Source organism: Podarcis vaucheri, assembly GCF_965113315.1.
Source record: "Podarcis vaucheri genome assembly, chromosome: 2".
In the NCBI taxonomy this organism is placed as follows: Eukaryota; Metazoa; Chordata; class Lepidosauria; order Squamata; family Lacertidae; genus Podarcis; species Podarcis vaucheri.
Window position 1 is genome coordinate 38,870,818 of NC_138760.1, and position 23,907 is coordinate 38,894,724.

The 23,907-nt window shown below is 48.6% G+C and overlaps 2 protein-coding genes across 14 annotated transcripts in view; one reads left to right on the forward strand and one right to left on the reverse strand.

Moving 5' to 3' along the window:
* Window positions 1–4,825, forward strand: part of TMEM94 (transmembrane protein 94) — a 78,085-nt gene extending 73,260 nt beyond the window's left edge. For all 8 annotated transcript variants that reach the window (XM_082203275.1, XM_082203274.1, XM_082203277.1 and 5 more), the window contains one exon: window positions 1,724–4,825. In XM_082203275.1, the coding sequence (XP_082059401.1) occupies window positions 1,724–1,796 (73 nt within the window). In that variant the 3' untranslated portion in view covers window positions 1,797–4,825. The remainder of the gene's footprint in view (window positions 1–1,723) is intronic.
* A 1,391-nt stretch (window positions 4,826–6,216) lies between these two features.
* The window catches only part of CASKIN2 (CASK interacting protein 2), a 99,010-nt gene continuing 81,319 nt past the window's right edge, over window positions 6,217–23,907 (reverse strand). For 5 of the 6 annotated variants that reach the window (XM_082203353.1, XM_082203351.1, XM_082203355.1 and 2 more), the window contains 9 exons: window positions 23,561–23,685; window positions 21,862–21,925; window positions 20,262–20,356; window positions 18,603–18,713; window positions 18,265–18,366; window positions 16,589–16,727; window positions 11,907–14,084; window positions 9,938–10,268; window positions 6,217–8,891 (listed from right to left, as the gene is read on the reverse strand). In XM_082203353.1, coding sequence (XP_082059479.1) covers window positions 8,795–8,891; window positions 9,938–10,268; window positions 11,907–14,084; window positions 16,589–16,727; window positions 18,265–18,366; window positions 18,603–18,713; window positions 20,262–20,356; window positions 21,862–21,925; window positions 23,561–23,685 — 3,242 coding nt within the window. In that variant the 3' untranslated portion in view covers window positions 6,217–8,794. The remainder of the gene's footprint in view (window positions 8,892–9,937; window positions 10,269–11,906; window positions 14,085–16,588; window positions 16,728–18,264; window positions 18,367–18,602; window positions 18,714–20,261; window positions 20,357–21,861; window positions 21,926–23,560; window positions 23,686–23,907) is intronic. The other variant, XM_082203352.1, reaches the window with a different exon arrangement.

Sequence of the window (23,907 nt, forward strand, 5' to 3'; positions counted from 1 at the left end):
AGGAGCAGGGACCGAGCAACGGGAGCTCACCCTGTCGCGGGGATTCAAACCGCCAACCTTCTGATCGGCAAGTCCTAGGCTCTGTGGTTTAACCCACAGCGCCACCCACGTCCCAAGGTCTTGCTTAGCACTCTCCATAAGAAGCTCCCAAAGTTCTCCTAGTGCTTTGCATGACATGGTCTTGATAATCCTTGCAACAACTTTGTAAGGCTGGCCTGCCAGCCAATATTATTTCCATGTTACAGATGGAGCGTAGTGGGCTGGAGAGAGGGAGGGAGAGGCATGGCTAAGGCCAGCTAGCAAGTTCATGGCCAAGGTTAGATATGAACCAGAACTGCCCAGCTGACAATTATCTCAAGTGCCTTATGCTGTACCAGCTGTTGGGTGCTTTTAGGCCATGCTGGCATTTTGAAGTTGATGTGAGAACCACTCCTGCTCCTCAAGAAGGAATGATAAGCAAGAGAACCCCATACTTGCATCTCCTCCTCCAAGGTGCTATCTATGATCACACCACACCTGCAGGGTAATAACAGGCCAGTGAAAGATGAATGCAGCCATGTTGCTTGCTGTGCGAGTGGATCATGTTGAAGCATCTCTTAGCTACATCCTCTAGGTTGAAAGACTGCCGCTATGGACAAGGCAGACCTTGCTGGGTCAAATCACAAGAACGCCATTTTCAACACAGCGAACCAAGTGACTCTGCAAACCCACAATCGAGGTGTGGGGGAACGTCGCTCTGTGGGTTTGCTACCCTCCCTTTCTCCATTTGTTTTAATATCCAAAGGCCCTGATGAAACCCCTTCACCTTCAGGGCCCCTCTGCCAATGGGAGCTGAGCAAGTCATAGATGACATCCTGTTCCGCAGCTGAGTTAACTGTTCCTGTGCAGTGCAGCAAACTTCCTGGTATCTAAATCAGGGTTCCTGGAAGGATAAAATTGCTACCTGACATCTCTCTGACCCGTTCCCTTGAGATGCTGTTGTCTTGGCAACAGGGAAATACGCATTGAACTGCCTGTTTTTCTGGCTGCCTCCCAAAATGGTTTTGGGGCACTATAAAACGTCAGTAGCTGGGTCAAGCAAGGGCGGGATACTCACAGTAGCCATCGCCTCTGGTTTGTCTTTGGCATTTGCCCATGGGAGATTCCCTCTGATCACAGAAGCGCTGTTCTTAACGGCTGTAGGCAATGGCTGCATGCTGCCCCACTGCTCTCCTTGGAAGCATGAGAGTCTTTTAATTAGCAGGATATTTATTTGAGGGGAGGAGAGAGCGAGCTGCTTTACAGCAGTCATCACATCGGCACCCAAATGAGCCCAGACTAGGTAAAAAAAGCATTCTGCAACCTGACTTACCTGATTAAAATCTTACAAAAAAAGAAGCAGGTTGGTTCATTTTGTATATCTCTTGTTTCCCGTGCTGTGTTGCAAATGAGGCTGGCAGCTATAAGAAACATTTTAAGGCATTTTTTAAATGAAGGTGGGAAGGGGAGAACAGGCCTAGGTTTCTTATTCTGCAGCCATAGGTGTCTCCACCCCACAAATGCTTTGGCTTCAGCCCCATTGGGATTGAGCCCTTTGAAATTGGTGGGATCTACTCCTAACTTAAAAGTAGGTGTAGTTGCATTGCAGGGGGTTGAACTAGATGACCCTTGTAGTCCCAACTCTACAATTCTTTGATTCCATGATTCTCCCTCTCCCTCTCCCTCTCCCTCTCTCCCTCCCCAGGGTTCGAGTACGTTACCAGAAGAGGCAGAAGCTGCAGTTTGAAACCAAGCTGGGCATGAATTCTCCATTTTAATCCCCACAAGTAGGACGTGCCCTGGAAGGCCTGGGGGCTGCATGTTCCCTTCTCACACAACCTTGCCACCTTGCTGAGAGAGGAAAGGAAAAAAGCACCCAGCCTCATGTGTGAATCCCTCTGGTCAGTGTGGATCAGAAGAGGCCAACCCCAAAGAGCAGGGAAAGCTCCATCTTGAGCGCTGGTGAAGATTCAGTGCCTGGCATGAAAGCGTTGGTGGGACATGGACTGCTGCTTTTCCTTCTTTAAAATTTATTTTTTACACCTCCTTCCCTTGGAACTCCTTGGGATCCAGCAGATTGACACCTTGGATCGAAGAGCAAGGAATTCTCATTTGACACTCCCCACCCCCCGCCGTTCATAATTTGACTAGGTTATTTCTCTTTGTCCTTCTTGCCCCCCCCCCCCGACTTCCCTGTTGATCTCATCTGTTCATTTGTTGCGATGCTGCTTGCCCCAGGGCATTCTGGGTATAAGCGCTGCACCCACCCAGGAAGGAATAGGAGCAGCTGGCCTGCTAGCTGGCCCTGCAGAAGTACCCCCCCCCCAGCTGCAGTCCCTGTGACCCACAGAACAGCCCTTCGCCTGGAGGCTGCCCTCTTGTGGAAGATGAAGCAGAGGGGCAGGATGCCAGGGAGGTTTGCTGCTGTGAGTACAAAGGCAGCTTTTCCCATTAAATACATCAGGGATGTAAAGTATGTAATAACAGAGTTAATAGGCCAGAGCCTTCGCCACCGTCATGAGAGCATCCTTTTAGGGATGGGCTATTGTGGATATACCTCAGCCCTGGCCACGTTCCATAAGGAGGCTGTCTTTTAGTGCTTAATACTGAAAGGGCTGGGTTTGCGTGTTTTTCTTGTGCACCCACTCACTGTTTGATAAACCTTGTGAGTGACCGAGGTCTGAGAGGTCATGTGGTTTTCTGTGCTTGTACGGGCATGGAAGACAAAGGTGTGTGGGCCAGATCTGAGTCTGGATTGACTGATTGCTTGATCTTTCACTTTTTCTTCATTGAAAAAGTGCTGCATCTACAAACCCCCTCTTGGCTGCTTTGAATGGAGGATGGCAGATGAGGCTGGGCATAGTTCCTCTCTCATATCCATGGGCTAGACTTGGGATCTTGGTTGCATTTTGTGCTTGCTCCACTGTTTTGGGGCATCGCTGCTCGAGCCTGGCTGGTTAACTTGGAGACATATAGCATGCTATCCCATGGTCTGTTTCCCTAAACACAGGGAATTAAGTCTGGGTGGATTCACCACGCAGTGCTGGGAATCTGCATCGTCCTCAATCCACCCTCTCTCTTGCCTGCCAATTTTAGCCGTGGTGGATAAACTCAGGCTGTTGCTTTTGGCGGGAAGAAATCAGAACTACCTCTGTTGGCCAACCTCTGCTCTATTTATGGACAACTCCAGGGACAGCTGCCTTCTCTGCAAGACCAATCGCTTAGATAACAGGGCATGTGTTGTTTGGGAGTAGGTATTTTGGGCTACTGTGGACGGGCTGTTGAGTATTCAGGGCTCCATGGGGGATCTGCTCTACCTGGTAGGGTTTTGGCCTAGGCAATCCAATTAACCTCGCCCTAGAGTTGTTTAAAAGCACTGACCCACCCTAGCATGGTAGTTAGAAACTTGCCAAGCCTTCTTAAGGAAACAAGGGCAAATCAACCTTTTGGCGGGAGGGATACTTTTATCCTTCCACAGCAGACAAAACGACATTTTACTTTGCTAGATTAGAAAAGAAAAAAATCATAGGTTTAGGCCTGGCCGGAGGTAGTGGTGATGGAAGGAGAAAAGTGATACCTGGAGGATTTTAAGAAGCTTGTAGTACAGCCTTCCCCAACCTGGTGCGATCCAGATGTTTTGGGTGACAACTCCCATTAGCTGCAGACATTTTGGCCATGCTGGCTTGGGCTGGTAGAAGACACATTCCAAAACAGCTGGAGGGCATCAAACTGGAAAAGGTCGGTGTGGTTAAGGTCAGAGGATGTTCCTTTAAGCCCCCCTGCACATGGCAAAGTTCTCCAAAGCTGTGGCATGTATGCTGACTCCAGCTGGCTGTGACTGGGAAATCGGCCAATATCCTATGTTTATATTTTAAAAAGCGGCTATTGTTTAGAAACTGTTAAAAACACGTTCTCCCTCCCACTTTCATCATTTCTGTTCCCACGTAGCTCAAGGTTTGCTGCCTTCTCACTTGGTGTGATCATGTATTGTATTGCTCCCCAAGGGCAAAGAGCTTTGGGGAATGGGCTGTGTTTCACCTTGGTACTAACCAGCAACAGTCCTCTACTAGTTTCAGAATTGCCACTGGCTTCAGTGGGTCAGGATTTGCACCCCTAGCTTGAGGCCAGCGGTGCTTGGCATGTGCCAGTTTTGGGTCTCTGGTCCCAGGCTAAGTTGTGGGTGGTTTGTGCAGATTTTGTATTTGGAAACTGGACTGATTTGCTTTGGGTGACAGACACTTGGGTAGCTGCATTTAAGCATCATCCTTCCCTCGTTCTGAACCAATTGGGAGTCCTCGATGCTTAAAAGCTGTTTGCCGCAATATTTTTTCCTTAAGTGATTTTAAAGCTTTACACCTGATAAACTGTCTCTGGCAGTTTCCCTGCTAGACAAGGCACTTTCTGTAGACTTTTGTCTGTGGTGGTTGATCACGCTGAAAAAGATTCCCCTCCCTGCACTTCACGCACTCTTTCCCCTCCTCAATTGTACTCCACTGGAGTCAGATAATGAGCCTTTTCTATGGCTTTCTCTTGAAAGTCCATGTTGCCTTGCTGCCTCCCCCACCCCTCCGGCCACCCCCTCTTCCTCCTCGTCCAGCCAAGGCATCAGAAAGGTGTGAGGCGTATGGCTTTAGGAAGACGTTTCACCCATCCAACTGTTTTTAAATGGTGTATATTTTATATTTAAACTTTTCTGGGGATGTATGTAAAAAAAAATAGATTTGTATGAAAACTTGTAAATTGTACAAAAAGGAACAAAGAGCACCTGGTATGAATGGCAATAAATGATTGTCTTTGATACAGTAAATTTTTGAGAGGATTGGCATTTGTGCTTTGTAATGTATGCTATCTCAGGAATCCTTATAACAGTCTTGTAAAGTAGACCAGAATTCTTACAGATTGATGGGCAGGGGGCAGCTTGTCTAAGGCCACCTACTGACTTCATCACTGTGGGGAGATTTGAACCAAATGCTTCCTGCCTTATCTCTTCCACACTGGCTGTAATCCTATGCAAACTTAGCTGGGAGTAACTCCTACTGAACTCAGTGGGGCCTACTTCTGGGCAGACGTGTATAGGTTTGCACTGCCAACTGCTAAGCTATGATATCTCTATCTCCATGATTTTGTGACTGTGCTGGAAAATATCGGCTAACTGGTTTGAGTTTGTGTGACATCTTTGTTCTTTGGTAAAATCAGTCCAAGCCCCCAGCGTTTTCTTGATCAAATACTGCTTCCTCCTTCTGGCTGACAAGAAGTTACATGCTGAGATGCAGAGATAGATGAGGCAAAATAGGTTCGAGCAATCAATATGCTTTGCTAATGGAAGTGATGGAGGTTCTATTACTGTGGCTAATATTACTTATGTCTTTGCCAGCCGCAGACATTGGTCTGGTTCGCACATTAAACCATAGCTAAGAGCAAACAAAGCTTTAATGTGAGCATGCGGTGTGCTGCTGCAAAGGTCATGAGAGTGTTCCTGTTGTGCTGTGGACATCCAAGCCCAGGGTTGTGGTTTGTTTCTCTACCCAAGCAAAGCATGAACAGTAATCAGGGTTTGTTCCTGGCTTGCTGCTCATGATTTGGTTGGGAAAACAAACCATGAGCTCAGGTTCGGAGAATCACAACAAGCCAAGCTCTGGTTTGTTTCATCTGCAGTGCCACAGGAACAGAGTGAGACCTTTGCAGTGTGCAGTAGCAAATTGCACATTCACATTAAACCTTCATTTACTAATCTTAATTTGTTTGGATGATATGCAGGCTGGATCTGTTATGGCTGATTTTCACTTAAGTATTGTGTACATACACCTTAGCTGACATGAAGGGTACTTATATCTTTCTTTAAAATACTGGAAAGTAGGTGCCCAGTTTTTTTCCTTATGGCTCCTTTTGAATATTTGAAGCGGCACACATCAAGTTTTGCACACTTAAGGCATGCTCATATTTTTGAACTTAGGTAGCCATGTTGTTGTTTAGTTGTTTAGTCGTGTCCGACCCCATGGACCAGAGCACGTCAGGCGCTCCTGTCTTCCACTGCCTCCCGCAATTTGGTCAAAGGTAGCCATACTGGAGTACAAAATATTCATTGAGCATTGATATTTAGTGGTGTCTGAAATGACTTCTTTTTCCTGAGGTTGTGACAGCCCTACTTGATACACAAAGCATCTGACTGTTCAAAAAGAGAAGACTCAGCAAGCCAAGTACATCTGTCAAAAGGGAAAACGATTCCCAGTGTTTAATACCATAAAGTTTCTGTTTATGTTAGTTTAAAACAAGAATTCATGATTAACACAAACAGACTAGATGATTTAAAAACTGCCTGGCTGGTGTTTTGCCTGGACTAATTTCCCTAGGCCAGTTCCTGCTACATAGAGCAGGTGGGGCCAAGGCTGGTTAGACACAACTGCATCCATACATAATTTACACAGCATACAATATATTTAAAATAAAGAACTAGCTCTTAAAAAATAAGCATTTTGGACAAAAAGGGAAGGGGGAATTTTTCTCATTAGTGATCACAAAGAACAGCATTTTACTGCCCCCTAGTGGCTCAGACAGTAATGTGGTTCCACCCCCCAACTCTAAAATACAACAGCACTCTGGTTAGTAAATATACAACAAATCCACATTTAAAAAATATATACATTTCTTTTAAAAAATTACAGTTTTATCAACAGTGGGGGGAAAGGATGCATCCCAAATCAACTACTGTGAAATCCAAACCTCTTTTCAAAAAGGCTTAATGAACCTTTTTATAAAGTGCCACTGGTTGCAGCAATTCTTTAAAAAAATATTTTTTAGCACTAGTCATCAACCAGAGGATGACTAATCCACTTGACACTATGGATAAAAAGAGAGTCCAAAAAAATAAAGAGAAACTACATCTATGGCCAAGACACATTAATAGGCTCCATTGTAGCCTCTCGCTTTTTTCCCTTCGCCATTTGGATTTCACTTCCTTGCAAGTGGCTCAATGCTTGCCACTTCATGATTCACTACTAAGAAATCAAAAGCGATGCACATCCTGGATCCTCCAGCAGAGCCCTTTCCCCCGTGATGCCCAGAGGATCTGTTGCCTTAACTTTAAAACTGCTGACTTGCCCGGTCTGCCTCAATACTTGGAAAAAACTGGCAGAAGTTTTAAGTCTGTGATATACATGGTCATCTTCATTTTAGACTTAAAATAAAACTCGCTTGGGAAGCCACCTTCTACAGGGTCTGACCCCTTGGTCCATCTAGCTCAGTATCACTGGCAGTGGCTCTTTCAGTTTTTGCCAGCCTTACCTGGAAATGCTGGAGACCGGACCTTTCTGCATGTGCTGTACTGCTCAGCTACAGTCTCTCTGCCATATCAGTCATGGACGAGTTCTAATCTGCCTGCAGCATGTAAGCAGCAACTATTACACTTTTCTTTTCCCTTCTCTTCCTTCTGTAGGCTGCCTGATTGGCACCACCTTGGGCATATTTACAAAGGTAAGAGCCCCCTCATCAGAGTGGAACTGTCCCTAGGGAGGAAGGAAGTGGAATGCCGTGGGGTTGCAATTGGGCCCTTTGCCTGCTGCACTCAGTTGTTGGTAGGGATGGGCTCACTTTGGACAGGGAGATGAGTTACAAGGAATGGTCTTTGGAAAGGCAGTTTCATCTTATAGCCCAAATGCTGTCTGCTTTAATTTCTATTTTAAGAATAGATCTACATGCTTCGTTCCCTGCTGGAAAAAGGATAGGGAAGAGTATTTGCAACTAGGAAAAGTCACTTTTTATGCTACAATGGAGAACATGTTCAGGATCTCTTGTATTATTTTCGCCACTGGAGGGTGCCAGGCACTGTAAGCCACCCCACCAATCAGCGTTTTCCTCCCAGATTCTACTGAAAGAAAGAAAAATGGAAGACTATTTTATCTCTCCACCAACCCACCCGGCCCATGCGATGAATGAGACCCGAGGTATTTGGGAAAGAAGGTCAAGTAGTTTTCAGTTCCCCTGAAAAGTGTGTCGCCCTTGAGCTTATTTTACTTTTCTGGGAGCCACAGGCTGTGCCAGCTGCTTTTGGAGGTCGAGGCAAAGATGGGGCAACGTGCAGGATTTAAATCCACTCGGATTACACGGTCCTTCCTCTGCTGACAACGTTGGGAAAAGCAGCAAGGCCCTGTCTTGCTCTGGAAGCTGCCAGGCTTACCAATCCTGTTCCCTTTTGTCAACTTGGCCACATTGAGCCTCGGCCCCTTTGCGGATGTCACTGCCCTAGGGAAACTGACACATTGCTGGCATCGTTTGAAATGACAAGACGCAGGAGTAGGGAATGGGCTGCTCTTTGCAAGAAGCATAGATGTCTGTGGTATTACGTGGGAAGGAGGCCAGGGTCCAAGGGAAGCTCTCAGTAGCCTCCAGCATTGGTCTGCCTCCCTTGTGGTTCAACGTTGCAGGCATTCAACCAGCCCTCCTTTGTAGCTTCAGTGCTGATGTGGGTGGTCACTGTTTAGAGGCCTGGCAAGCATCTGGTGCCCTCTGATGGAAACACCAAGTTGATGTGTGTTGACGCACTCTTGCCCCAAGATATTTGTCCAAAAAATGGACTTGGAGTGCAGTTGCCTCTGGCTGGAAGTTAGCACTCACAAGAAATCAGGAAAATATGGTAAAGTGCCTGGAAGGAGAGGCCGATGAGTAGTCGTGGGATTTCTCCCCAAGCTGTCCACGTCTCATAAATGGTAGGGTAGAAGGATGAACCTGCATCATCATCATCATCATCATCATCATCATCATCAGAGAAGGAAGCCCGTCCTCAGTCCAACATGGCATCCAGCTGCTCTGCAAGGTCATCAAACATGTTGCTGATGTCTTCGAGGATGTTCTTGGCCGAGTGTGCTGTCCCATAGTTGCTGGGGGACAAAGACAGGAGAATTGATTCGTTTTGGGTGCAAGGTTTCAGGCAAGAACTGACACCTCCTCCCTCACCAGATCTGAAGTCTTCTTCCAAGCCCTCTCTTTGCTTGGAGGGCCATTTCCTGCACACTCTGAGCAGTCCCATCTCCCTGCCCTTTCCCTGCCACCCAAATGGCTCGCTAATGCCTGCCTGCCTCTTGGTAAAGGCCAGGATGCAGGAACATAATCCATCCCATTCTGAGACAGCTATTTCCTGGTGCAATACAAGGTACAGTGGTACCTCTGGATATGCACACCTCTGGTTGCGTATCCTTCGGGTTACGCACACGGCAAACCCAGAAGTATTTTTTCTGGGTTTTGCCATGCATGCATGCATGCGCAGAAGCGCTCTACCAAGCTGCGCACATGCACAGAACAGGCACCTCCGGTTGCGAATTCCTCGGGATCTGACTGGAGCTCCGGAACGGATCCTGTGCGCAACCGGAGGTACCACTGTACTGGTTACTATTTTTAAAGGCTTTCACCCACCCCCCAGCACCATTCCCCAAAGAAGCCCAATTGCCGCCTATATTCTTCCTGTTTTATATGCCCCCAGCACCTGAAGTGAGGACACCTATGACAAGGGAAACTGCAGTTTCTCCAAGGCTGCAGAACAGCTCCCTGAAGAAGTTCAGGGCAAAACTTTTGTCTCTCTCTGGAAAAATGACATCCTCCAGATGGGAGAGGTCATTGTGGCCCAGTGTTGCGCCTGAGCTCATTTCATTTCACTGCTGTTTGGGTGGGAGAGTTGGTGGAGCTTTAGAGGAATGACAACACCCATTTGCATACGCAAGTCTTCACCCAGCTAGGGCAATATGTATGGAAGTCGGCTTGCACATGGTCCCTAGCTGGACCAAGGCAGATGTATCTGAAATATGCATGTGCCTTCTTCATAAAGAAGAGGGGCCTTTGTATTCTGCACTTTGGATAAAGACCCTGAAGGATGCTCTGCTCAGGACAGGCACCCTGCCTGCCCTCTCTTCACATCCAAGCAATGCCTCACCTGTCTGCCTCCTCTGCGTTGATTTTCTTTTCTGCCGCTTCAAGCGTGGATGCCAAGGATGAGTTGGTTTGTTCCAGCCTTTGCTGAGCGTGGATCATGTCCGGAGATGCACTCAAAGGCCTCATGGCGAGGGGCACCCCAAAACTCAAAGCGGGTTTGCTGCCCAGCCCCAGTTTCATGGGGTAGGGACCCATCCCTTCTGAAACCATCTCTGTGGCTGCCCAGGGAGCGACGGTGTTGCGGGAGTTCTGCAGGACTTGTTGGTAGATGGTTTTTGGCCCTGAAAACACCAGCTTGGTAGAAGCAATGGATGTGTGCTTGGCTGGGACATCTGAGGGGGAAAAAAAACCTTATGTTGAGTATTCTGAAACTTGACCCACTTAGTTTAAGGAAACACAGCCTAGTTCCGTCTCTCGAAGTGCAACCTCCCTTCTGGATCAGCAACAGCAGGCATTCCTACCATTAACACCTCATGCTATTCTACACTCTCCCAGCAAGTGTAAGCTGGAGTACTTCTTCTGGAAGTAGCCCTTACTTCTGGATTTGCCATGCTTTATTCATTCTTGTTTCAAAGAGCATCAAGACAACATAATTCCAAAACTGTAGCCTTTCCCTTTCCATGTTTTCTGCACTCCCCGTGTTTCCTCCCCAGACTTGATTTGCAGCAATATTTAATACTGAAATGCAATTTTATAATGAAAGGCAAAGTGGTAATAAGGCTTGTGACTTTGGTTTAAACTCCATTTGCAGGGTTCAGTCCTTCAGTTACTTTGTATTGACCAGCAAAAGGGGATCGGGCAGAATCAGTGACTTAATTCCTTTGAATAGCTTCTCTGAATTGCCCTGTATCAGTTCCTTTTCCTGCAGGGGAGGGCTGATTTCCTTTCCCCTCCCCCTCTTGGTAGTGAAACATCTCTACAGTTTTTAAAGAGCAGAACATCTACAGTTTTTAAAGAGCAGAAATCAGTAATGAAAGATGCCCTGTGTAAATAAACGGACACAGAGCAATTCAGAAAGAAACTATTCCAAGAGAAATGATTCTGTAAGCCTCCAGCCAGGATCAATGGGGTGTGTGTGTGTGTGCGTGCTAAACCTTCAAATTATGAACTTTTATTTGAAATATCCAGGCACCTTTTGCTGAATGGAGTAAAGATTATGGAAGGATCTTGGCCACAGGGAAGGACATTGCTAATTAATATTGTGCTACATAAAATTTTATGTGCAATTTCCATTTCAATTCCACATCAAACTAATTCTAACTAAAAATACATGCTTAAGCATCGCTACCATCACTTCACTGTAGGCACTTCCCTATCCCACTGGGGCTATGGAACCGTCACTCCCTCTATGGGGGGGGGGGGCAAAAGCAGTCTTGAAAATGGGTGGGCTACAGCCCTCTCTGCTTCCTCACCCCTCCCACCATTTCCTCCCAGCCCAGACCTCTCTCCACAGCCTCCAGTGCCCTTTCCCCAACCAGAAGCAGCAACAGGGTGCTACCCCAGTTCTCTCCCAGCTGTAACGGCCCTGAAGAGCAGCTGGAACAACACTGTATTGCTACTACAGTGTTACCTCAGGTTAAGAAATTAATTCGTTCTGGAGGTCTGTTCTTAACCTGAAACTGTTCTTAACCTGAGGTACCACTTTAGCTAATGGGGCCTCCCGCTGCCGCTGCACGATTTCTGTTCTCAGCCTGAGGTAAAGTTCTTAACCCGAGGTACTATTTCTGGGTTAGCGGAGTCTGTAACCTGAAGCGACTGTAGCCCGAGGTACCACTGTAACCCCAAACTCCAAGCCCATTCCCCGCCCTGAGAAAGGATGAGGGCACTGCTAGCACATCTGCATCTCCTTCCTTTAAAGGGGGAGAGAGATACCACCATGTAGAAAATCTTTCTGATTCCAGGAAAGGGCAGCATAGCAGTAAGCCATGGGGGCCAGATTTTGCCCAGCTGCCACTCTGAACGTTGCCTACCTGCCGCATTGGCTGCCGTCCTCAGATGGACTGCGCCTCCATTCCTCTCGACCTGAAGTGGGATCTGGCTGGTTGGTTTCAGAGAGACGGGCGGCTTCTTGATCCCCCTTTCCAGAGACAGGATGCTCTTCTCTATCTCTGCGATCTGCAGCTCCATGCTGTCGTCGTCAAAAGCGTCTCCCGCCGGCTGCGGCTCTGCTGGGTGTAGCGAGGGTCCGCTGATGCTGACCGTCTGAGCCTGGGCGTACTGTGGAGCCGAGGATGATGAGCTGGGCGCAGACACCCCAAACGCTTTCAGCACGTTCTGGAGGGGCTCTCTCTCCCTGCACCGGGGCCGCCTCTTGACCGTGTCAGACTCTGTGAGGTTGAATTCCAACACTGCGGGGCCCTCTTTCGCCGGGGTCTCTTCTTGCTCTTCCCCGTAAGGCTGAGCCAAGGCAGAATCGGACTCTGGCGCAGCGGCGTCTGCCTTCAGCTGCCCAGTGGGCTTCGGCCGCTGCTTGATGGTCAAGTTGCCCTCTTCCGCAAAGGGAATACACTCGCTGGAGCTGTTCTGAGACGAACAGGGAGACTTGGCACAGCCATCTGTCTCTGCTGTTGCTTCTTCCTCCGTGTCGGACCGGGTGTCCTCATGGCTGTGCTGCAGAGCTTCCGTCATGGCGACCGCGGGTTCGCTAAATGTCCGTCTCTTTCGGGGGACGTTGCCTTCAAAAGCCTGGCTTTGGCCACCGGTGGCTTCTGCGCTGCTGGGGTCTGCTCGGGCTGAATTGTGCAGGCCCGTCTTGCTGGCCGACTCCTGACCGGGACCGGTGGGTTTGGGGGACTTCAGAGGCTTGGCCAGGCTCCCGTCAGCCACAGGCCCATTGAGCACGGCTGCAGCATTTCTCAGAGAGCAGCCCCTGTCACGAGAGCCCTCTCCTCCTCCGTCCTGGGAGAAGGAGGGTCCTTTTTGTGTCTCTTGGCCCTGTTCGTACTCTGCACCCACTGGCGCGCTGGAGACTGAGCTGAGGCGCTTGGGAGGCGGGGGCGGGGGGCCCTTCCTCCTGGCGCGGATGGCAAAGGACTGGCTGCGCGAGACCTTGGCGGCTGACGATGGCTGTGCCCGCGGCACCTGGCTCCGCCCCGGCCGCCTGGTCAGGGTAGCGTATGAGCCCACGGAGCTGGCGGGAGGCTCCTCTTCCTCGGCCTCCCCGTCGGACAAGGCGTAGCGGTTCAAGCTGTGCGAGCGCTTCTTGTGCTTGAAGCCCTCGCCGTTCTGCTGCTCCGCCCCGGGCTTGGGGGGCGCGTGTGGCGGCTCTGTGGGGCCACAGTGGGAATGGAGGTAGGAGAAAGCTTTCTGGGCTGTCGACTGCAGGGTGGTCCTCTGGGCAGAGAAGGGAGCGGGGGCCTTGGCCTGCTCAGGCACGGACGGCGAAGGAGGCGGCGGAGGGGACTTCAAGGACACGTGGGGGTACATGAAGACATATGGGGCGGTCCCCTTGCTGGCCGTGTGGGGCGATGCACAAGGGGACGTGGCTGGAAATGTCTCGGGAGGCTCTGTGTGGGGAAGGAAATCCCCCTTCAGAGCGCTTGGTCTCTGGTACTGGTCCATCCCCTCAGGCAGATTCCTCTCCCTCAGAGGGCTTCCCACACAAACGCTGGAATAGCCGTTGATTCCCTCAGGGCTGCTGAGCTGCGGAACAAATTTCCCATAGTTCTCTGGGTTGGGCCGACTCTGCGGAGCAGCGGAGTTTTCCGTGAGGCGGGGTTGGGTAGAGGAGTGTCCGCCGCCACCACCACTGCTGCCGCTGCTGCTCTCGCCGCTTCCCAAGCTCTCCTGCGAACGGCTCGAGGTGGTGCTGTGGGACAGCATGTTCTCTTGGGAGTGCCCCGACCCCCTGGACCGCACCCCGATGCTCTCTTGGCTCCGCGACATGCCCTGGGCGCTCTTGATGGTCAGCGTCTCCTGGCAGCTGTTGGACATGGCCGTCTGGAGCTCGTAGCTCAGTTCGCTGTCCTGGAAAGTGGTCATCTTGGGCGTGTGGGGAGAGTGGCACTCCCCGTTCTCGACAGACTCGATGGTGACGATGTCCAAGGCGCCGGGGATCTTGCGCCTGAGGGTGCTGGTGTCGGCCTGGCTCAGGCTCTTGCGGAGGTCCGTCAGCTTCTTGACAGCCAACATGAGCTTCTTCTGGTGGCCTGCAGGCGGCACAAAAGGAGCAAAAACTAAGTTCGGGGATTGTGGGAGGCAAGCGCTTCTACTGGAAGACTCCAAGCACAAGCAAGGGGAAGCTCAAAATCCTGTCTCGTCCTCTCAGGCCAGTGCTTTGGAGGCAGAGCCTTTATCAGCCAAGACATTCACGTATAATGTAGACTAAAAGAAGCAGGCCCTGCCCAGACATAAAACGGGACCAGCAGGAGGCTCAGCCCCATGCCCAGTGTGGTGAAGAAGTTAGGGTGTCAGACTAGGAACAGAGAGACCTGGGGGGTTCAAAACCCTACTTTGCCAAGAAGCCCAGCTGCACCTACTTCACAAGGATAAAATTGGGAGTGCAGCTGTTAATATTATTATTATGAAGCTAATGCATTGTTTCCTAAACTTGCTCCTCTAGCTGTTTTTGGACTACAATTCCCATCATCCCTGACCACTGGTCCTGCTAGCTAGGGATGAGGGCAGTTGTAGTCCCAAAACAGCTGGAGACCCAAGCTTGGGAAACCCAGCCTAATGATAAAGAGATCTGAAATTCTACAACCACAACAAATGGCACAGGTGGCAGTTGCACTAACTCAGCCTTGCTGAGGTGTTTTTTTAAAGAAAGATACTTCCCCATGAAGCACAACATGTCCCCACGTGCTTCGAGGGATAACAGGCTCTTCTTTGTCACGGACCCCAGTCCCCTCACTTCTGGGGCCTTCCTTTCTCCATGTCCATAAAAGGAACCGGCTGGCAAAGAGGTCACTTTCTACACCTGCATAGTATGATCTCTTTCCTCCACCCTTTGGGGGGTTTTCTTGGGCTGAGGGGAGAGTGTATAAGGATGTAAAGTGATCTTTTGTTACCACAGAATTCTAGACAAGGCAATGAGAGATGCTCTGAGGGAAGAAGGGGAAAGAGTAAAAGAAGGGTAAGCTGATGGGAAGGGAGGGAGGGAGGGAAGGTAGGAGTGGGCCATGGGAAGAAGACACTTGGCTGCCCCAAGCAGGCCTTGGGAGCAGCCGCCTGTTGTGTGCCCTCGATAACTTCTACGTGTGGCTGGTCGGGGATGGAGCCAGCGGGCATATTTTGGCGACACTTACGAACGGGGCTTGTCTTTCCCTCTGCCAAAACAGGCATCCAATTACCCTGGGAATTTGATTCACAGCCAAATACCTCACTAATTATTGCCTCCCAATAAGGGGACATGGTTCCCCCTCCCCTTTTCTCCCCCTCTTTGTCAGAGCGGCCTTTTGGCAGTGAGCCAGTCTAAACTGGATGGCGAGGCCCTAACATGGGAACAAGTCCTTCCTCGTCAAATCAGGCCATGAAAGAAGGTGGGAAGGAAAACACACAGTGGCGGGGGAAGGGGGGAGTGCCTCCTTTTCAGCGGGGGACCCTGAACCCCGAGGTTTTTGGGGAAGGGCGGGGAGGACTGGACTAAAAGCGACACCCCTGAGACGGACACAGAATGCTTCCCTCATGAAACGGGGGGAAACGGACAGTCTCCTTGCCCCAAGTCAAAACCCAATGCTGCGTTCTGAGCAAGGGGAGGGGAACACTGCTGTCTTTGTGGGAGGAAACATAATAGAGGGGTAGCCTCTATTTGAAATAAATAAATCACTGTTTCTAAGGGTGAGCAATCACCTAAGAATGCTAGTCAGCACACATGCGCCTGGGAAACAAACCAACAATGAGCATATTCTGGGTTAAGTACCTTCTTATGTGCAGGTTCAAATGGCCCTTGTTTGTGTGTGAGAGAGTGGTATGTGTATGATGTTTCTGTATTTCCAGTCAGTGAAGTCAAACTGAGAGGGATCTGCTTTCCACCACCTCACCTGACTGGGAGAGGTTTGTGAAGGTTGTGCGTGCTGCACAGCTGCCCAATAACAGGGGAAAGGATTCCCCTTAAGAGTAGGAAATGTCCAACAGCACCAAGCCAGTGCATGGCCAAACCACGGTTTCCCATGTTCCAGGAACAAGGGCAGGGTTTGAAGAAAGGGCAAGCGCCTTTTCATTCCACATTTCACTATGGTAAATTTGGTCTACAGCTCTCACCAGCCACAGTAAAAAACATCTGGAAGGTGCCTGGTTTGTGAAGGCTCCCTCAAACAGAGTTTCCCAAACTTGGGTCTCTGGCTGTTTTTTGGACTACAACTCCCATCATTGCTAGCGAGGACTAGTGGGCCAGGGATGATGGGAACTGTAGTCCATAAACAGCTGGAGACCCAAGTTTGGGAAACTGTGCTCTATAGGGACATCTTGCGGTTAGTCAAACACCACCAGCAGGATCATTCATGGGCCTCCAGCCAATTTAAAAAGCCACCATAAATACAACATCTTTGGATAGCTGAGTTTTTCTCTGCTGCACTGAGATGCAAGGGAGGCCACTGTATGGAGCTCCTTTCAGATGCAGTTCCCCATCACTCATGTTTATGTAGTGCAGGACTGAAACAAGCAGCCAGAAGTTCCCCAGCGGCCCTGTTGGTTTCCCCTCTTTCCCCCTCACCGAGCTTGTTGATGCCAATCTCCTGCAAGTCCTCCCAAGTCAGATCTGTCACAATGCTGATGGAGTCATAGCCGTTGCTCACCAGCTTCTTGTGGTACTGGGGTAGTCCAAGGGCACTCAGCCACTCCATTAGGTCATCCTAGAAGACAGCACAACCACGATGAGCTCTTACAGCAAATCCCACGCTGCTTTTCCACAGGAAGTTGCCTGAACAAGTCTTTGGGAGCTTTATCAGTAAAGAGCATCCCACAGGCAGAAAGACGCAAGTTTCTAAATGCCATCAGCTCCACACATAGGCTTACAGCTGCCACCTAAAATATCTCGTGCTTATAAATGGATGTCGCAAGGATGAAATCTGGTAGTGGGGGGAACGCTGTGTATGACACCCTGTGCTCCTTGGAGAAGGGGTAGGATAACATAAATGACACAATTATTATTATTATCATCATTATCATCATCATCAATACTTAAAGTGTCCCTGACAGAGAAGACTCTAGAACCAGTGTTCGAAACTCCCATTGTTCTAGGCACATTTTGCGACAAGGAATTTCATTAACGCAAGCTGTTTTTGAGCTCTGGGTGCAGTACTGCGCCTAAGATTTCGGATTAAAACTGCAGAGTGGAAGGAAAGGAGGACCCTTTTCTGCCTCCCCACTTCCAGCTACTCCCTGGAGACTGGAGAATAGACCCTCTTAAGAATATTAGGGGGATGGGCAGGAGAAGGACTAGACCGTGTGAAAAATGAACATAATTTTTTAGCTGCGGTTCATTCATTTTCAGCTTTGTATTCTTGTTACAAAAAAAGTGCACCTAGACATTCTGTTGTTGAGCCCATGAGCTAGGTTTAAGGTGCCATTTAGCTCCTGGCTTTCATATCTCAGTTTCAAACATTGTGACATTGAAAAGTTGCTCCTTGTGAAATTCAGAATGGACAAGGAAAGCCCGGGCAGTGACAACAGCTTAGATTCTAATTAAGGTTCTGCTGGTGGGAGTGCCTAATAGGCAGAGTTCTGCTCATGGGATGCTCCCACCAGCAGAATGGGGGGCATTTTTTTGCCCGTTTCCTTTCCCCCCTGCAGCCCCTTGACAATTTGCTTTGGGTGCTTTGGGGACCTTCTTGAGCAGCGTTAGAGGCAGTGTAGGGAGAAAGGGGAGACTGGCTGCAGAAATCCAGCCAGAGAGGCGCAGTATAAATAAAATATAATAATAATAATAATAATAATAATAATAATAATGCCACTTCTAATGCACTTCTGTTGCATTCCAGTTCTCTCCACAAACAGAAGAAACTCTTTCATTCACAGAAGACTAGTTAGCATCCAAACCTTTGTTGAGAAGGAGGGGAATAAATAGTAAATGATTACGCAGAATATTATTATTATTTTAAAATGTGCTCCGCAACCACCCTCTGTAGAAGGTCACTGCTAGCTCCATTTCACAGACAGAGGTAGGGAAACGAAGACTTGGCCAATGCAACGTAAGAGGTTTGTGGCAGAGATGGTGCTTGAGTTCAGTCATGAAGAGTAGGTTTTGCAGCCACAAGGTGGTTAGCTTAAGAACCCCATAACCCACTGAGTAAACCTGCCCCTTTGCCCAGGTCTTCAGGGCTTTGGGTTGCACCCTGATTCTGATTGACTGGCAGGGATGTAGCTGACAGAGATGTGGTCGATACTCACAGGGATGTAATTTGGGAGCCATTCGGCAATGCTAAGCTGCCCAATCTCGGCGGATATTTTCTTCCTGTGGCCTGGCTTGGTCACCCCGATGGCTGTGAGGTCCTGGAATGAAGAGTGGCACAGGTGCCTTCATTAATATCTAACAAGCAGGCATGTGTGCTATGTGGTCTAGCACAGGATGCTTGATAAATCATGTGCAGCGCACGTTCTGCAATGGCGCTCCTGGGAAGGTCTCACAAAACACCAGGCGGTTACGGTGCAGATGGGTGAGGGCAGGGAAACCAAAACGTCTTCCTCCCTCCCTTTTGCTCAGCCCTTTCTGCTTCCCCATGCCTTACCTCCGGGGTCATGCGGCTGATGGTGGGCACATCGTAGCCCGCATTCAGGAAGTTGGCTGTGTAGCCCTCCAGCTGGAATTCACTCAGCCAATTGTAAATGGCTTCAGCATCCTGCGGAGGGGAGACAGAGAAGTCCCTTGTGTGGCAGTGGTGTGGACTGGGAGGGGCCAATGCACTCCTGCAATCACTTCACGGAGATCCGTGACGGAGCACTTGCACTAGTGCATCCTGAATGCATCACATGCCCCTATGTCACCACAACTGTTGGATAAATGCAAACGAATCTCCCTGAACAGCTTTTTAAAAAGACTGCTGGTTCTCAATCTCTAGCGCTCAGTCAAAAGGTACCCTGGCCATTTAACCTGGTCCCAATAAGGCAGGAATCGGAGAGCCAGCATGGTGGAGTGGTTAGAGTATCGAACTAGGATCTGGGAGACCAGGGTTTGAATCCCCCACCCAGCCATGAAGCTCGCTAAGTGACCTTGGGCCAGTCACTGCCTCTCAGCCTAACCTACCATATAGGGCTGTTGTAGGGATTTTTTAAAAATAAAATAAGGCAGGTATCAATGGGTTTATGTTCTTTAATTGGGACTTGAGATTTGAAAGCTGGGAAACCCCCTGAAAAAATGGGGAAGAAACCCATCCCCTGAATTTTCCCAGGTTTTTTTCCTGAGCCTTCACATCTCTGTTTATGACCAATTCATCAATCCTGAACTTGCTGGCTCCACCGCGATCTCCTCTTCAACCCACTGTGCTTTTCAGCTTTCCCCCAATCCAATGCATATATTGTGGTAACCCCACACGGGACAGCATTCTACAGAGTCTTTGTGAGCACTGAAATAATAATGGAAAAAATAACACCACTTAATATTCAAATACTATAATTCTATGGTGTCAAAAGTGTTTCAGCCAGATAATACAGATTTCCTTGAGAATGGATAACTACCCCCCCCCTCCACACACACAAAAGCAAGAAAAATAATCCATAATTCATGTTTATAACAGTTTGGCAAGCCCAGCCAACAGCTTAAGTTTCCAGCTCATATCCGACTTCCTGCCTTCTGGATCTGCCGGGCTTACCCAAAACTTCTTTTCCTTTTTTTGGTCCCATATTTTGCCACATTTTGTCCATAACCACTTCCCTGCCCATGGCTCTCTCAGCAGGATCTTGTGTGATCCAGAGCATCAATCAAATGCACGATTTTACCATTAACTGATTCAAGCAGGACTGCTTTGCTCAACAAGCTGAACTCAGCCCTTGAGCCACGTATTGTGACCAGCCAGAAGCTGACAACACCCTGCTTCTAACTGGGACCTCTTTGTTCCTTATGGAGGGAAAGGTTTTTCTATACATATAAAAATGAAATAAAAATCCAAGTACCAAGCTTAAGGTGTTCTCTTGATAAAATTAACAGCTTGCCCCCAAAGTAATTCTAAACGAGTTGTCCAAATAAAAATAAGACATATACAGGGGTTACAATACAGCACAAGTGGGGCAACCCACTAAGGTTTTTTTAATGGACAGTGTGTCTAACTCTAGGATGGACTGGGGCAAGGTTGTTTTACACTGATTCAAATTTGTTTCCTTTTACGGGGTGTAGCCTGATGCTAGAATCCATAGGTGTATATATAAAACATTAGCTAGATTGATTACAGTACCTTCCCTTCCAGGAGCTGCTCTGGCCGTAGATATTGGTGGGAGAAGATCCTGTCGTTGGTGTTACAGTTGGAAAGGTTCTGGTGCCCCAGTGTCCCTGAAAGGAGCCAAAGAGGAGCCAAAGCACAGTCACAGGAGCCTCAGACAGAATCAATGCAGGGCGAAATAACCCAGGGAAGCCTGTTCCTAGCTACACAACACTTGCTTATTTCAGTGGGGCTCGTGTGGGTGCTGCAAAGCAGCCTCATCAAAATGAATGAATGTATGAAGGCAGTGGTGGCACTTCCGGTACTTGTGAACAGAGAGGAGCGTGGGGAAATGTTCAGTAGCGGCCCGAACCTTATAAGGCATCAAAGTCTGCACACAGGGAAAGCCATACAAGTGCTTGCATTGTGGGAAGTGCTTCTTCCAGACCACCTCCCTCCTGAGGCACAGGATCAGCCACATAGGAGAGAAACCGCACCAATGTTCTGACTGCCCCAGAAGCTTCAACCAGAAAGAGTCTGGGTTTTTTTGGTGGGGTGAGTTGTTGCTGTTGGTTTTTTGTATCATTATTTTAGATTCCGTTGTGATTTCGAGGAAATTGTTCAGTTTGGTTTTGCACTTTTTAATGATCCGTTTATTGTTTATGACTACATTATGTTCCAGTTATGTGTTTTTTCATGTTGGAAGCCGCCTTGAGCACGGTTTGAGCTGTGGAAAGGCAGTATACAAATAAAATTATGTACAGTCGTACCTTGGTTCTCAAACGCAATCCGTTCCAGAAGTCCATTCGACTCCTGAAACAGTTCAAAAACTAAGGTGCGGCTTCCGATTGGCTGCAGAGCTTCCTGCACTCAAGCGGAAGCCGTGTCAGACATTCACCTTCTGAAAAATGTTCAAAAAGTGGAACACTTACTTCCGGGTTTTTGGTGTTTGGGAGCCAAAACATACGAGTACCAAGGCGTTCGAGAACCAAGGCACAGTGGTACCTCAGGTTAAGTACTTAATTCGTTCCGGAGGTCCGTTCTTAACCTGAAACTGTTCTTAACCTGAAGCACCACTTTAGCTAATGGGGCCTCCTGCTGCCTCTGCGCCACCGGAGCACGATTTCTGTTCTCATCCTGAAGCAAAGTTCTTAACGCGAGGTACTATTTCTGGGTTAGCAGAGTCTGTAACCTGAAGCGTATGTAACCCGAGGTACAACTGTATGTATGTATATTCACAGTTAAACCACAGGTTAATCTAGACTATTTAAATTTTAGTATAATTTCTATCCCATACCATCTCAAAGACTCAACAGTAAAATGGAATATCTTACTTCATATGTGAACTATACAGAAACCAAACATCAGCCACTACCTACTTAACGCTGCTGTTGGCTGTCAACTCAAACAGGAAGGTTGGGAAGATTTCCCCAAAGATATTTGGGAAGAGCATTCCACAACTGAAGGGCAGTCACCAAGAACACACCTCTCAGCACTCCCTTGCTTATTGACCCTGTCAGGCAGACAGCAAACCCCCTACAGATGTTCACCATTTTTAAAGTCCCTCTACTTTCTATTTACTGAGTTTGCAATGTCAGTTTCGATCTCCCACCAGCCCTTTCGTCTCTCCTCTTACCTATCACGGAATTCGTCTGGCCATTGTGAGAATGCTGAAGATCCTCACCAGTCGGTGAAAGTGGCTGCATGAAAAAAGAAAAGGAGCCAAGACTCAGGTCAGAAATAAGACTGTACCAGAGAACCATGAAATGGGTGAACATTGTGACTTTTCTCTTCATGCTCAGCTTTTTTCATGCAGGGATTGTTTGCAGTTGACCAACTGAATGTGCCAAGGGTTAAGTGATGCTCCTCTATACTTAGCTGCTTGGGCACATGAATTCCTGCTACCCATATAGCCAAATTCTAGGCATGTAGGTCCCCACAGGCTATTTCCACCCTTCCTGGTACCTGCAGCCAAAACCAGAAGAGTTGCTGTTTTAGTCTTTTCTCTATGAAGAAGCAAGGTTAATCTTGGGGAACCAAGTCATGTGCAGGAATGCACATCATCTTCAAGATCTGGGCGAGAAAGCGGAGAAGTAGCAGGGAGGCAGAACAGTCCTTTGGGAGAGGGGATGAGCGCTCGCTCTGCACACAGAAGTGCCTTGAGTCAATTCCCAGCATCTTCAAATAGGGCTGGGAATGTCCTCTGTATGAAACCCTGGAGAAAGGCTGCCAGTCAGAGTCAACAATCCTGAGATAGATGGACCAATGATCTGTCTGGGTAGAAGGCAGCTTCCCATGGATAGTGCAGCAGAGCTCTCTGCACCATAACTCCCCAAAGACTGCAAAGTTCCTTTTCTACCCTCAATTATACAGAAATAGAGTGTTTTGCCTTTGAATAGTAAAGGTAAAGGGACCCCTGACTGTTAGGTCCAGTCGTGGCCGACTCTGGGGTTCTGGCGCTCATCTCACTTTACTGGCCGAGGGAGCCAGCGTACAGCTTCTGGGTCGTGGCCAGCATGACTAAGCCGCTTCTGACGAACCAGAGCAGCGCACGGAAACGCCGTTTACCTTCCCGCCGGAGAGGTACCTATTTATCTACTTGCACTTTGATGTGCTTTCAAACTGCTAGGTGGGCGGGAGCAGGGACCGAGCAAGGGGATTCGAACCGCCGACCTTCTGATCGGCAAGTACTAGGCTCTGTGGTTTAACCCACAGCGCCACCCGCGTCCCTTGTCTTTGAATACACCTGGATAAATCCCTGAGATGTCCAATTTCTGATTTAGGGGAATTGTACTTCCACCACCACAGAATCTGAAGAGATATAGTACTAATTTTCTTTCACTTTGCTGTAATAAGGGGGGCATGTGCTTGTAGCCCAACAAGCAAAAAATAAGAAATTAATGAGTTGCTGATCTCTTTTCCCTTGAGGAGAAAAAAAATCAGCAAGCAGGGCGGGAGGGAGAGTATTTAACTCGAAAAACAAGATTAAGCGCATCCCTTGCACCCAACACAGCTCTTATCAAATACACAGCCCACTGTGGTTTAGAGAAGTCTGAAACAAGACTACATTACAATAAAAAAGTGGGAGGCTATTCTCACAGCTCATCACTTTTCGTTCTAAAGAGTATGTTAGATTTAATAGCCTGCTTCCTTACACCTTTGTCGTTGACTGTATGAACACCCTCAGTCTACAGGCAACTAACCCATGTTAAATGAACTTGGGGATGTGACCCAGGAACAGGAGATAACAAAAACTGTGAAGACTGGGGCGTGGCAGCAGTAGGGTGAACTGCAGGTTTCATGCCTTGGTGCAGAGAAATCTGTGCCCCTTTTACCTTGACATTCTCAATGAGGAGTCCAGTGATTTGCCCATTGGTGCCCTCAGTACTCTGACCGCTGCCAGCACTCCGGATGCTGCCAATGCTGCCCTCGCTGCCCACACTGTTCCTGTCACCTGCTGCTTGGGAAGAGAGGATAGATTTTGGCATGGGGGTAGTAAGGAGGGAGAAGAGCCCAGTTGGCCCTCAAGCATTAAGCAGGCAGGCAAAGGTAGGACTAGCACCCCATCACAGATTGCTCTGCGGGCTTTGCCACAGAGCACCCAAGCAGGCTTCCCTGGTTGCCAAGACAGGTCACTCGGTATCCGGTTGAGGCATTTCAGTCACGGCATGACTTTTTATTT